Source organism: Molothrus aeneus, chromosome 4 (genome assembly GCF_037042795.1).
Source record: "Molothrus aeneus isolate 106 chromosome 4, BPBGC_Maene_1.0, whole genome shotgun sequence".
Taxonomy (NCBI): domain Eukaryota; kingdom Metazoa; phylum Chordata; class Aves; order Passeriformes; family Icteridae; genus Molothrus; species Molothrus aeneus.
This window is the reverse complement of record NC_089649.1, coordinates 29,487,575-29,502,790: the sequence shown is the minus strand read 5'-3', so window position 1 is coordinate 29,502,790 and position 15,216 is coordinate 29,487,575. Positions and strand designations below refer to the sequence as shown.

At 36.0% G+C, this 15,216-nt stretch overlaps 1 protein-coding gene across 1 annotated transcript in view; it reads right to left on the bottom strand.

The window, feature by feature from the left end:
• Positions 1 to 14,328, bottom strand: part of FHIP1A (FHF complex subunit HOOK interacting protein 1A) — a 34,255-nt gene extending 19,927 nt beyond the window's left edge. Inside the window, exons 1-4 of the mRNA XM_066549021.1 lie at positions 14,227 to 14,328; positions 12,236 to 12,862; positions 7,389 to 7,547; positions 5,184 to 5,270 (exon numbers count right to left, since the gene is read on the bottom strand). Of these exons, the coding sequence (XP_066405118.1) occupies positions 5,184 to 5,270; positions 7,389 to 7,547; positions 12,236 to 12,862; positions 14,227 to 14,328 (975 nt within the window). The remainder of the gene's footprint in view (positions 1 to 5,183; positions 5,271 to 7,388; positions 7,548 to 12,235; positions 12,863 to 14,226) is intronic.
• Between the last annotated feature and the right edge of the window lie 888 nt (positions 14,329 to 15,216).

Sequence of the window (15,216 nt, the reverse complement as noted above, 5' to 3'; positions counted from 1 at the left end):
AGCAACGTTTTATGTCAAAAAGCTGGTACAATTTTCCATTATTCAGACTAAACCAAGCATATTCAGATTAAAACAAGCCTTCCAAGTATAAAAATAATTAGATCATAGTTAGCAATTAAATGCTATGTAGTAGAGGAGTAAATGCTGACATTAAAATTTTGCTTTTATCATATAATTTGTCAGATTTTAGTGCTTTCTTCAATAAATTGAAGTACCACAAATTACATAAACATCCAAGATAGTCTGAATAGCTGCCTGTGTCAACCAAATTCTTTGAACACCAAACTAAAATGAAATCACATGTGTTTACAGTGAAAGGATGTATACAACCAATTTTAATTGTACCAAAGGAAACAAAATATTTATAAATGCCAAAGTGTGGCTCCTAATTATCTAGAATATGGTCTTGACTGCAAAATATATACATATTCAAGATCTTCTGAAAACTATTTCACTTACATTTCTACAGAAGTGCTGTAACTACCTAAAAGAATAAGGTAAATAAACACAGTCTACTAACAACTACATAGAGACCAAAATAAGGCAATACATCCTCTAACAGAACCAGTAAAAATAACTTCAACAGGGTTATTCTGGATTCATTCTGGGATGTTCAATGAGGTTTCAACGAGGGGAAAATTAGTCTTATTCAATTACTTAGACCTTTATATAATCTGGCCCCAAAAGACCTTGTATTTTATTGATAGAGCTCAATGTTAGTTTTGAAAATGCAGCAGGAAATAGCCACTGAAGTATGTCACAGAATCCAATGCTATGGCTCTGTACCATTCTCTGAACAGAACCATACCTTCTCCCGAGCATGTTTTTCCCTACTTATCAAAATACAAGGAAGAACATACAGAGCTGCATAATTTCAAGTTGTAACTGACATGCCATCAGAAGTTGCCAGTCATAATTTAAGAACAATTTCTGTAAGATAGTCTTAATTTTTTCTAAATCCCAGACACTTACACCAGAAAGAATAAAAGACGGTTTGGGTAAAAAATTAAGCAATGGAAAAAAAACTACCAAATTAACATTTTCTTTAGCTCTGTATCTTTACAGACAAACCATTTATTCATCTGTTTTCAAATGAATTTCTGACCTTGAAGAAAGACATGCATTCTTTGCTAACAGTTTCATTGAACCACTTTTTTGATGTCTCAAGCAACTCCTGTGTCAGAAATAAGGGAGGTAACACTTCTGTAAAAAGTACAATAACATCCAGATAACCAAAGGACAAGGCAGGGCTTTCCAGCACAGGCAGCTAATGCACATGCCCAGCTACATAATACAAATCTGGGCTCTGACTAGCCATTCAGCAATGTGCAGCTTTGGAGATAGGAACATGCTTGTCAATCGCTCATTACACATGTAGGTGGGATAACCCACACAAAGTGACAAGACTAGGACAGACAAGGTATAAATTAGGCTACAGGAACATGCTATATTTATCTTTGAGAAATGAAGTTAGGGAGTCATAAGCTTGAGAATGTTTGGGTTATTTAAGCACATCGCAGTTAATCTGCTACAAAAATAACCTGTACAGAGCTCACTGTGAAAAACAGGTTATTTCAAGCTAGCTAGCTTGCCTGATCAATTTGAAACTTCCTTAACTGGAAAAAACCTGAACTACAGTACTCTTTTTTTCAACTCCATACTAGCTTCCCAAGATAAAACCAGAAAAATCACACCAAGAAAAATATATTGGTCTTCCCGCCCCCAGACTTTTTCATAGAAACATCTCCATCCTCAACAGTCTCATACTGTTTCATTCACACAGTGAACTGTGTACATAGTAAATATTTATAGGGAGACAATATGCAAAAAATTTTAAAAGGCATAGCTTACTACATGGTTCCATAAATGTCACAAACATTTCAAGATCACACATTAGCATATCTTAAAGTTTTGAACACATAGTGAAAGTCTAAACACTTTTTAATAAAATTTTACTTACTGAAATTTTAATGATACTTTTACCAAAAGTCTTGTTTGGTAGTCAGATGTTTTAAGTTGGGAGAAGAGAAGGAAATTGAGCAAAGGAGGTAAGAGGCCTGGATGAATTAAGAGCTCCTAAAAAGTCTGAAACATGAAGAGACAGAAGCATGGAAAGGCGACCCAAGAGGAATATGGAAAAAGTGCCTGAATATGCAGAGAAAGGATGAGGAAAGCCAAAGGCTAGTTGAAGCTGAAGAGCTTCAACAGCAAAAGAAAGATCATGACAATGCATGCTCACTGCTAAATGGGGATGGGGACCTGATGACAAAATACATTAAAGACATCACAGTACTTAATCACAGAATAACTAGAGTTGGAAGGAACCTCTGGAGATACCTAGTCCAATCCCATTCTTGACTGGAACTGTCTTTGCATAAACAATGCTAGTCTGTGTCTTGCTGCAGAGCAATTTTTTCCCTCAGAACATACTTCTTGTAGAAAAATTAGAATATAGTACAGAAAGACCAGGTTTGTAGTAGTCTGCCTGCCCAAGCCATTCTAAAGCAGAGGCAGTTAAGACCAGTGTGCTACATGAGGTCTAGACAGGCTGACAACCTGACTGACTTCCTTCCATCCTATCACCAAGAATTATCAGAAGTAGCTGTTCCACACCAGTTAAATTCTAGAAATAAGATTTATAGAAACACCTTAGGAAGATGTGCCAGTAATTATCATCATCTCTTCCTACCACCCTTTAACCTTGCATTGATCTGTCTTCCTCATCAGGTATTTATACCATGCTTCATTACACACTGTATTTGAACTCAAGCCAGAATGAATCAGAACAACCCAAACTGAATGACTGAATTAAAACTAAAACCTTCAGCCACAAGTAGACTTAATGACACCAAATGAACTTCAATTGGTTCAAAAGAAAAAAAATCAAGATACATTTAGTATTGTGCTAAATGAAAGAACTTCTGTTTTAAAAACTGTCATGAAACATCTGGACTCTCATTTTAGTCCTTTCCAATTTTTTATTAACCTCAAGGTTAATTACAACATTAAGTCCTCAAAAGGGAGATACAGTTTTCAAAGTCCACTCTTCCCCTCAGTATTAATGTTTTCAATGGCAACTAGAAATAATTTTAATGTATGAAGGAGCTGTTGCAGCATAATTATCATAGTGCATAGACATATGCCTCAAAAGCAAGAAGGCAAAATATTTATTTCCTGGTATTAACGTGGAGCACAGGACAGAAAGACTGAAAAGGTCAAATTGTGCCTCAACTTACTTAATTCCCTTTGCTACAGAGTTTTGGTCTCACCGACATGAGAGCCTTGTATCAGATCCACTAGATGGTGCAATCCATCTTCTCCATTAAAATCATTTGAAGTTTATACAGAAGAAGGTAATTTTTAACTAGGAAGAAGTCAATTTTAATGCTAATCAAGGAAAGGTTTATTATTGGAAGAACAAGGCACCAACCAGAATATCAGGATTCAAGAAAGATCTAGGCTATGAAAGTCACCTATGTTAGCAGCCAACATCCCCATTTTCAAGAGAAATATGATTTCACCCACTTTCAGAGTATATAAACAAAATTTTCATCAAAGGAAAAAAGGAATCACAACAGCCATCTCTAAATTATTTAACATCAACAGGGAAGTAATCAACCCAATAAGAGGTCAGGAGATTTACTGACTGGTAAGAATGGCTTTCAGAGGTATGGTTGTATTCAAAACAATCTAAGATTAATCTTGAATACTTCAGAGATAAAGTAGTACTCACTAAGACTAGAATCCATTCTGATATGTCCCTCATTATCCATAACCTTGACCTGAAACTGGTTAGGCTTTTCACTTCTAATTCCCAGTCTTGGTAAGGGATTAAGTCCAGATACAGGAATAGAAAAAATTACTGCCAGGTAAGGAGGTGAACTACCTCAGGACAGACTAAAGCTTTGATCTGGATCACAGCCAAATTTTACGTCAACCCTCACCCAATTCCCAAGTGTTTGAGGTCTGCCAAATCGTTGGGAAAGACTCTGCATTGCTTATGACTTTCTTGGTGACTATTTACCATGAAGAACTGTGTGTGCTACTGAAACAAGTTGTGAACAAGAAAGCAGCGTACAGTGTTTCACTGTCCTCCAGAAAATGGAACAGCTGCAATACTTTGTGCTTAGTAGGCTTTGTGAGAGTAAGGAGACCTTACAAAACTAATTTTTTTGTTTGCTTCTGAAAATTTTTTGTGGATTTTTACTCCCAGCTGTTTCTACATTTTCTCCTCAAAAGGAGTGTTCTTTTACAGAGCAATGAAGACTTGATTCATAAAATCACAGAACCATATGGTGACCTGGGTTGGAAGGGACCTTAAAGATCATCGAGTTCCAACTCCCCTTCCAAGGGACACTTTCCACTACACCAGGTTGCTCAATGTCCCATCCAACCTGACCTTTAACATTTTCAGGGATGGGAACTGACATAATTGACACAGTGTGCAAAAGCTGGAAATGTAGCTTTTTGCTACAAAAGTGGCTTTTTGCAGCCTAACCAAAAAAAAGTAAATACATAATTCACTAATATTGGTGACATATTTTGCAAAGGATAAACCCTAAAATTCAAAGAAAAAATGAATTCTTTTTCTTCAAAGTAACATAAATTGCACTCTAATGCATTAGAAAACTGATACCAAACTCTACTTAGGAAAATAACTCTACCCCATATGATAAGGAACTACAAAACTACAGCAACCTTGCTAAGACTAGCATAATATTTCTTGACTAAACATTTTCCTTGTGAGCATCTTCCCTTAGAAAAATATTCATTTAGGAAAAAGAATGCTCATGGAAACATGTCTGCCGTGATGAAATGTCTAATATGTCACTGCTTGTTTGATCATATGTGAGTCTAGAACAACACAAACATTTTGGTTCTTCATTACACTTAAGAATTTTAAACATTTCCAGAAATACTAATATGTTGCTTAAGAAAGTATATGGAATGAAAAGATGGAAAGTTAGTCTAGAAACATAATGAATTGCATGGAAATCACTAGTGACAATACAGTTGATATTATTATTATTATTATTATTATTATTATTATTATTATTATTACTACTACTATCTGATATTATTATTATTATTTATTATTACATCTGATAGTATCTTTATACAGAGATCTTCCATAATACTTTTTCCCATTATTCTTTTGTGCCATGCTTGCAGACATCACTGACCTTATGGAGTGCAGGAGCCATTACTGGCACCAAAAATCCATTGTAAATGTAATTCACAAGCTGGCTGCGTATCAAGGGATGTGCCACCTAAGAGGGTGCGGGAGAGAAAGACACAGAACAGCTCCAGTGAGATTTAAAAGACAGGGCACAGAATGCTATTATTCACTACCAAAACCCGTTCCCATTTAATTAGACATTCGTTTGTCCTTCTCACCAGCATTTGATATGATTCTAGTTCTTAACAACTGTTTGTTCTACAAAGAAATACACACACCACATTTAATTACAGTAAGTCTGCCAAACTCAGAGACATGGCTTTTCAATCTTCCTGCATGCTGACAAAGATGAATGGATGGACAGAGAAGTGTATACAGTCATGCATCAAAGCAAGATCTGAAATTCTAAATTCAGCTCCTGCAACCTTGTTGGGGTCACTTGAAGGTGGATTTGCCATTGTTAATTTGTCCTTCTACAATAAAGAAAAGCAGAACAGCTGCTTTCGTATAGTTCAAGAGTAGGTAAATCAAAGCACTCTCCAGCTATGGGGTAAGAATACACTGTTCACATGCCCTTCTCCCAGCCACTGTAAAACAAACAGAAATAACAACAAAACCTGAATAGTTCATTCAATGGGATGGTTAAGAATTTTAAAACAAAGAAACAAACTCCCCCAAAGTATTATTAGAGGCCAAAAATTTATAATTAAACATTCCTTTCGTCTTTGCAATGAAAACACATCAATTTATGTATATAAAAGCAAAATGAAATTCCATTCAAAAGCTTCCAAAACCAATATATTATGTTTGAAGTTCACAGAGACTGGAGTGTCACAGCCTACACATGGCCTCAAATAGATTCTCCAACCTGCAATTCTTACCAGACTTCCTTTAACTTGTAACTCTAAATTTGGTAAGAGGAAGAAAAAGAGTGGCCCTTCCTATGCTGTGGTCCAGGGACAAAGCAGTAAATGGCAAGAGGTCTTGGCTACCCTATTCCTTTTTAATCTCTGGCCAAAGTTTTTGGGTGAACACAGACCATTCCATGTGCAAAGCAAAAATTCCTACTGTAATTGAGCTTTCAAGTCAGCTGAAGACTATACAGACACAATCAAGCAGCAGTCAGAAACTGCTCATTCTGCATGTCAGCTGATATTCTTAACCATTTTGAATCTATTTGAACAGTGTTTTTTTAAAAAATTCATTCTTTAACTTTTCTGCAGAGCCCTTTATGTAATTTTTTATGACAAAGGTATCAATTATGATCTCCTGCAAACGTAGATATGTAGAATAACTCTGGTTAGACACCAAAATTAATATTGTCTCCTCTTCATGTTTAAACATGCATGCTAAAAATCTTGTATAGTGCATTTGAACAATGACAGCTACTATTATTTTTGCTTGTTCAAGGCTTTAATAGTCAATCAGTTCCTTTACTGTACTTTGCACGCATTGCACCGAAACATATCTTTTATTTAACAGTAAATGTGACTAAATTTTCAATCCTATCCAGCACATTCCTTCAAATAACACAAATCCACAGTTTCTGTAGAATTTAGATCCTGTTTTAATGAAATACTGGATTTGGGTTCTATCAAGCATTCAAGCCTTAAAAAACAATATATAAAGACACGAATTTTATTTTACATTTAAATCAGAAAAATATAGTAAGGGAGCAAAACACTGAAAAGAAGAACAAAATAGATTCAAAATAGGCCAATCTAAAATTAATTTATACTTCTAGGAGGAGACCTAAATAATTCTGCTTGGAAGGCTTTCTTTATGTTGTACTCACCAACAGGCAAAACAGACTATTTTCACTATTATCTTCTGTACGCTGTTATGAGAACTTAAACAAATACAGATACAAACCCTATTTTTTCCCACATGTAAAGGCATTGCATTTACTTCTAGGATCAACAGTGGTATTAAAATGCAATAAACATTTGTTTTTCCTTTTAAAAGAAAATGCTCCCAATATCAAGCTTTCATTTGAAACATCTGGCACCTGAAAACCACAAATATATTAGTTCATCCTTATAACCAAGACAGACAGCACAAGGCATTCATTATATACACAGCCTATTTTAGTCTAACTTTAATAGTTCATGCCATTAACAAAAATAAATAAACTCTATGACTTACAAGCTTCTGCAGGAGCTGTATCTTACTACTACTTCTAAAGAATAGGCTAACTCTATTCAGTTACCTGTATCACAGCATTGCAAAATTCAAGGGAATTCATGAATTGTACAAGGGCTGGTGACAAAAGCCAGTCATCTTTCATCAGACAGTGCCATTCTTCTCCTTTTTCTTCCAGCTTTGTAGGCAAAGATGAATAGAGGCCACTTAGTCCTGTTGCTAGCACCTGTATTTCAGAAACAGAAGAGGAAATAAGTTAACTTTTCATAAGTTAACTTGAATGGCAGTACCACAAATGGTTTCTCCTATTACTTTTAGTAATATAAGAAAGTGTTAAGATTAATTTAATTTCCTTTCAAAAAAGTCCAGTGGCAGAAGACATAAATATTTTAAAGAGCCTTCCATATAATATGCTTCTTTCAAGATCTGGTATTTAGGAGAAAGTGATGGATAAAATCAGGTTATCTTGTTTTTTTTTTTATTAATCCAAAGTTATAATTTCTTTTTAAATTTTTCTAGACTTATTTTGTGCTTTCCTTTAGTACCTTTTAGAAACAGCCATCAGTGCCATTATCTACAGCTTGTCTTTTGTTGGTGATTCAAATGTCACTGCTCAAACATGTATGAAGTCATGTCACTCAGAAACACGAAACATCAGAAATGGAGGGGGAAAGTGCCCCATCAACAAAAATGAAGTTCAGACCACAGATACATAGTGACTTTGACTGTCAGGCGCTTAAGAGTCAGCTGAATCTATTTTTAAAGAAGTAAATTTAACTGTTCATAATTTCCCTTTTTCCTTACTTATTTATTTGAAGAAGGGATGCTGAAAAATAAAAGAGTCTGAAATCAGTTATTATTTAATCAATGTTTTCAGTAATATTAAGCCTTACAGGTGATTTATGTAGAATTTATCACCAAAGAACAAGAGAGCATTTTTAGTTACAATTTAGAAAGCAATTTCCAAAAAGGTTTTTAAATTTTGCTGAATGTATCTAGAGTGCAGTATTTTCAAATGCACTCTTTAATTATTAAAGTTATTTGAAGCCAGAAACTTTCTAAATATTACTTAGGACTCTTATCCTTCAGAGATCACTTCACAAAACTTCATGATAATTTTTAAAATGATTCTTATTTTAATGGGAACATTATAATTCAGCCCAATGGAAATCTTTTTAATTTTCATTCAACAGACTCTATATCCTCTTACAAATGGCTACTTGTCATCTACAGGGCTAGACTGTCAAAGCTCAGACGAAACACAGATCTTATCTACTAAAACACTGGAAAGCAAACAGTTGGCAATGTCCAGAACAAAGACCAAGGGTTCACAGACAGTGATCAGGTTTTGGTCATACACAAGCACAAGCAACTGTAACTGTTAATCCATACAGTCAGACAAAGTCTGTCTTTCTGAATACTTTTTATTCTTAATGCACATAACCTTGAAGATGGATTTATTCTGGCATAGGTAAGTAAGCCAAATATTAAAGGGGAGGGGAGAATACTGTGGAAATTGACTACTTTAGTAGTCACAGTCTTATATACACAGCTAGATGAAGGACAAAGCTGGACATATGTTAAAAAACTGAGAAGCTAAAGCTATTGAGCAAAGCTTTATTTGTACAATCTCATTCTTCTACAACCAGAATGTCTTTGAGGTTATTTCTTTCTCATAGTAGAAGAGCTCAGAAAAAAGCTCATACAGAACTACCTATACATAACCCACATAAACACTTACTCTCACAAACCCAGGCTTCCGACAATGAGAGACTTTGACATTTGTTTGTCTTGTGAACTTTTAATTAATGCACACTTGATTTTCCATTGTCTGCTTAAAGTTTAATTGCTATTCATAAACGCAAACACCCTCTCAGTATGCAATCTGATTCTCAGAGCTGTGTCCCATCCATGGTTCTCCTTCATGTGGGTATTAGCCCTTAAGCACAAGAAGCTGACCTTGAACAAAACATACTCCTCTCCACTAAAAGGAGCAGTAAACTCACAATCAAAGTCTTGCATTCTTTAGTCTGTCAGACTTACTAAGTAAGAAGTTACAGATGCAGCCGCTAAAATCTGTTAAGTTTACGAAGCTCTTATTTTTGCTATGAAGTACAACACAAGTGGCTCTGTGGAATTATGTTTCTTAAGCACTGAGATAGAGTAGCCACAGGAAGCAACTTCATCTCTTCAGATAAAAAATATTTTAAAATGTTCATGAAGTGTATGGTATAAATAAGGTTACCATCTGAAATTACCAAGAGAACAGAGTTCTAATCAGTAATGAAACATTAATGAAAAAAATAATCTGAAAGGGAAGGAAATGAATGCATTCACATCCTGAAAAGGCAAGATTGGTTTTATTTTTTGTTTTATGCAAGCAGTGTCCTTTTAAACTTCTTCTAGCATTTGTCATGTCAGCCTACATGCTCATCTACTTTTACAAGCATCCTCAGCATTTTCTTTCTCAACATTGAGTCATGAGTCCCTCTACAAACCAGTTTCTTTGATTTATTTACTTTCTCTTGACTCACAGAAGACACTGACTACATGATTTGTAATCCCAGGCCTATTATGTGAGTATAATGTGTTGTTAATGCATAAACAATTGCTATCTGGGCAATTATTTCCTTTTAATAATTCTCTCTCCTCCCACATCCATAGTCTTTCTCTTTGCAGCCACAACTTTTCAAGGACACTGCAGAGCCATCCCTCCTCTGCTGTAACAGTAGCTTTCCTAAGCTGCAAGGTATTTCCAAAGCTTTGTCAGGGACTTTGCGATATGACCCTGCTCAGAATTCTTGAGACACATTTTTTTATTATTATAATGCTGAACAGATAGTATCTTCAATCATATCCAGAAAACTTTCACATCAAAGCATGATAAAAGCTATTTGGTGTAAAATCAGAAAACTTTGTCAAATAGTTTTCCCACACATTCCATGTTAAAAACATTTGTTAATGATGTAACCCACTGCAAACTGTCTCCTTCCTTCCTATCTTATAGTTTTTTCAACAACAGTTTTGAATACTGTGGATCTATGGACAGCCCAGTTTTTTAAAATCTGTTAACCAAATTTATGCCAAAAACCAGGAAGGTTCACATTGGCACAGATCTAACACTGATCTGGGTACATGAGGCAGCAGAGATTTATGGCCACATCCCGCCCCATGGGGATACCTATATTATGCAATAAGGCATGGTATGGTAAAGAAAACCCTACATGCCACCCCATCCCCAGAAACAAAGATAACATCAACACAGTGCCACCCAAAATGTCTCTGCTATCAACACAGGACTGCATTAACTGTTTTGCAGGGTACCTGAGGTAATATTTGCACTGATTTCAGTGATATACAGCAATGTCACTGACACCTACAAAATCCTCCATCAGAACAAAATCTGTTTTTCAGATCATCACAACTCAAATTCAAAAAAGATATTGTGCTCGTAAGCTAAATATATGGCATTACATTAAAGTCTTATTATAGACTTAGGCCAACCTCATTACTGTTCAGTGAAGTCTGATTTTAGCACATTTTGACAAGAAGCCTTCCTAATTGGAATGATCATCAGTCATGGCTCCCTGCTGTTGAAAGCTGGCTTTTATCTTCAGTGTAATAAGGCTGGTTTTTTGTTGTTTTTTTTTTTTTTAACTAATTGGAAAATGTAATTATGGAAGTTATAGCATGGATCCAATAACGGCATGTGTCTTGGGGACAGTTTGAGAATCAACACCATATTCTTTGGCAGTATCTATTAAACCAGGTCAACTGGAGCCTCAAATTGATGCAATATTTACAACTGACAAAAGAAACCATTTAGATGTTTTGCTGTGGATTTTATAGGTTTCACCTACCCTACAAATGTGGCTCTGCCCTACTGCTCAAAGCAATCCCAGAATAAATGAAAACCTAAGGCTGGAGCAGCTGTCAAGCAGTGGCAGGGATTCCAGTGCTCTCTCTTCTACAACTCTCTGCTTAATAGCCATGTAAGACTCTCCTCCACTTCATTCCTCCAGGATTTTAAATCAAAATGCAAGCCAGGTAGAATATAAAAGAATCCATCCAAAAACTGACCCATGAGAGCAACTTCTGTACAGAGTGATACTTGGGTTTGAACACACCCACTGCAGATCTCAGACTGTGATAAGGCATGAAGAAGCAGGTGTTGTTATTCCAGGCTGCTTCAGCTTTAAAACTGCAGTAGCACAGCTTTCTTAGTTAAATCAGATTACTTAGTTAACAGCAAGGTAAGTAAAGGTTTTCTATTCATGTAGTAAGATCAATTTGCCAGGTGTAACAATGCAACAGTGCTACCAAGTTTTGTAACAGAGAACAACATAGCAAGATGGTGGTTAGACTGAGACAGCCATAGAAACCTCCAATTTTGTGACAACGAGGAAATACCCCTTTTATCTTGAAAAAAATGTAATATTTCTGTAACACTCTCACTATTCTCATACTTGTTTTTTGAACTGTTGAACTGATGTCAGTGTGGGAAGCACAGCCAGCTTAAGCTTGTGCTGCCACCTGAAACAACCACTCTCAGGACACCTTACTCCTCACTCCCTTCAGCCCCAGAATCTCAAAGGTGCCTCACAGTAAGACAGAACAGATTTCCCTCCCACTACGTTCTGCTATGACTTTCATCAGTTTTCCAACTCAATTCACTGTGTGAATGCAAAAACATTTGTGCTGACCCAAAAGCACGAAAGTATGGAAACAAGAAGCAAGACTATGTTTGGCATTGGGGATGGTTTAAACAGCATTACCATTTATGAAATAAATAGGTGTTAGCACAAACAAATGTGTTACAACACTTCTTTACCAAAAATGATAGAAAAGGAGGAAAGAATGCAGGAAGGACAGTTAGTTTAGCACTGAAGACCATGTAAAATAAAACCAACTTACTGGGCAAAAATAGGTGTTTTCTGCTATGTGACTTGCAACAAGGTTGTTTTCTGCAGACAGAGACATAATAAAAAGCAGGGCATCCCGGGCCTGTTGGCCTACTGTTCCTTCTCGATGGATGAAGGGGATCAGCAGGGAAAAAATGAGGAAATTGGCAGCTCCTTGGTCCTCACTAGTGTGGAAAAACAGTTCTAAAATAGAGGGATCTTTGGCTATTATAGAGCAGAGCTGGTTCAAGAGGACAACCAACTCTGTTTCCACTGTTGGAGTGGCTGTTCCTGAGCAGGAGCTCAGCAACATCATCAAAGGCTTCAAAATGGGCTTGTGATGCAGCAAAGGCTGGTGAGACTGGGTTACGAGCATTTCATACATTTTGAGTTGCTCAATTTTTGTCTCATCAGTGAACTCTCGCCGTAGGCTCCAAAGGAAAAGCTTCTCCATGATGTTTTCTGAGACCACAAACTCCAGAATAGGCCCCATTGAGGCATCCTTTGCTTGCTCCTCAATTAATAAGAAAAGCATGTGCTCCACGTAATTCTGGACAGTGCTGGCCTCATCAGGTGAGATTGCACCATATTTTGCCTGAGTATTTTTCAAAGGATCATGCTTTTCTAAGATTTTCAGAACCTAAAGAGAAACAAAGACAGATCAGTTTTAATGCACTGGAATGCATCATAAAAAGCATGGACCTATCACTACAAGGAAAAAAAAAATCAAAATTCTTTAACATAAAAAGCATTAAGTCTTTTTATGTTTTCAAATTTAGGAAGTTTGACAGACAAGACCCGAAAGTTTCACATTTGGTATGTACAAGGCAAAAATAGACTGTTGTTGTTTACCTTTTTTAATAAGCACCTAAATTTGTCATTTACCCTATTCCTGAAAACCAGGGGTTCTCTCAAATAGGGATAAATTAGGTTTCCTTAGTGTTGAGAAATTGAGCTTCCATGATGTTTGAAACAAGTTTGTCATGGAAGACTGAAATCAAAGGGCCTGTTCTCCAGCCAGAGTAGCTGTGCTCAGGAATATCAATATCATGGGATGATTTGCAGTAATAAAAGTAGCAGCAGCCCACAGTGCTGTTCTTTGCTTGACACCTTTTACATGATACCAAGTGGCCATTGAACACCCACATACTCTTGCAACTTTCAATATAGTAATAATAGTCATACCAGCTGTTGTGCATGCAAACAATAAAGCTAATTGTCTGCAAAAAAACCCCATTGTCTTTAGCCTTTTTCCTACAAAACCCTAAAGGAACAGTGGTTCCCCTAATATGACACATCACTAGTTAGGTGAGAAAAGGTGATTCTTGAACAACAGCTCCTCTGACTCTGGAACACCTCAGAAACACCACCACTTGTCTGGCTGGTTTCTTGGGAGAGCCAAAGAACAACAAGAACAGCAGCACAGAAATTAATTTTATCTAAATTGTTAGGTTATTAATATTACCGCGGCAAACAAGAACTGATATTATGATGCTCACAGCAAAACATCTTTGCTTAAAAGCAATTACAGTCCTGATGACATGCAAACAATTTTTAGAATATGCTGAAGTGTATAATCTACATCTATCCATAATAAACAAGAGTGCATACAGCTTTGCACTGTGCATCTAATTCACTTTAAAAAGGGTAAGCAAGACTTACCCAGCACAAGGAAAAGAAGCACAGAAGTCTGCAACAGGGTGCAAGTCACAATGAATCAATAGGAAAGCCAGTAAGAAGATCTAGGCCTTCAATAAGATATTATCATGTCCTATCACTTCCCATTTAGATGCAAATCCAGAGTTCCAAGTGTGATTACTAAAGGCTAACCATACCTTGAAAGGTCAATTATCTTTGCATTTGAAAAACAGTTCAATGTCATCTACTACATTTTGCATGAAAAGACATTTGTTCCTGAGCAATTCAGGATTATCCCAAAAGAAAGAATGAAGCAAATTTGTATTAATGCAGCTTACTCCAATCAATAAAACTAATTAACATTACCTGTGCCCAATGTGTTCTAAACACTATCATGCATGTTTCTGGGTCAACACCCTGCAGGCTGGGAGCCTGCCTGTTTCTGCTGATACTTGTTCCAGAGGACATTATAAAATTTCCACAGGTCAAGCCAACTAGGTCATGCTGAATTTCTTTTTAAAATCCTCCAGTGAGCTACAGATGTTCAAGCATTGTGATGAGACTGATACTGCGTCCTGAGCTCTGGTACCCACAGAAATCTGTTAAAAAGAAAACAAAACCAGAAAGAAATGGATCACACATGTACCAGTGCACATCAAATCATAGTGTCTAACAGAAAAGAATAGTCTTTAAGAGAATACAAACTTTTCTTCTTTTAATTCAGTTTGAGGATAGAATTTTTTAAAGTATGTTATATGGGATCATACTTTTTCTCATGATAATAGCTTATAATGCTCAAACTTTTGAGATCAGTGACTGTAATAAGGTGCTACTGAAATAAATAAGCCCAACAGAAGTTTATGCAATAAACACTTTATGCAGATCACTGCATTTTTAGTTTCTCATTATGGCGCTTTTGCAATCTGACCATGTCTGTTCAGAGTTACTTAGTAACTAATGTTGAATAAACTGCACAGGTAAAAAAAGTAGATGTTATTTCTCTATTTTTTAAAATAACTTCCAGTAATAGATAGAATTACAAATTCTTAGAAGTGTTCCGCCAGAAACCATATCATAAACAGTTGAAAAAACATCTGCAGAGCACCATATTCACATAGAAGGGTGTATCTCTATCAATACCAAAAGTAAACAAACCCAAACAACATGAAAGATAAAACTTTCATGTATCCAAAGCCAAATAAATTGAGATGTCATATTAAAGGACTATGTGAATAGGATAAAACATTGAAACATTCAATTCATCCATTATTTAATATCCTAGATATATGAGTATCAAAGCAGTTGCACACCTGCAGGGGAAAGTTAAAATGAAACAAAGATTGATATCTTGCAGAT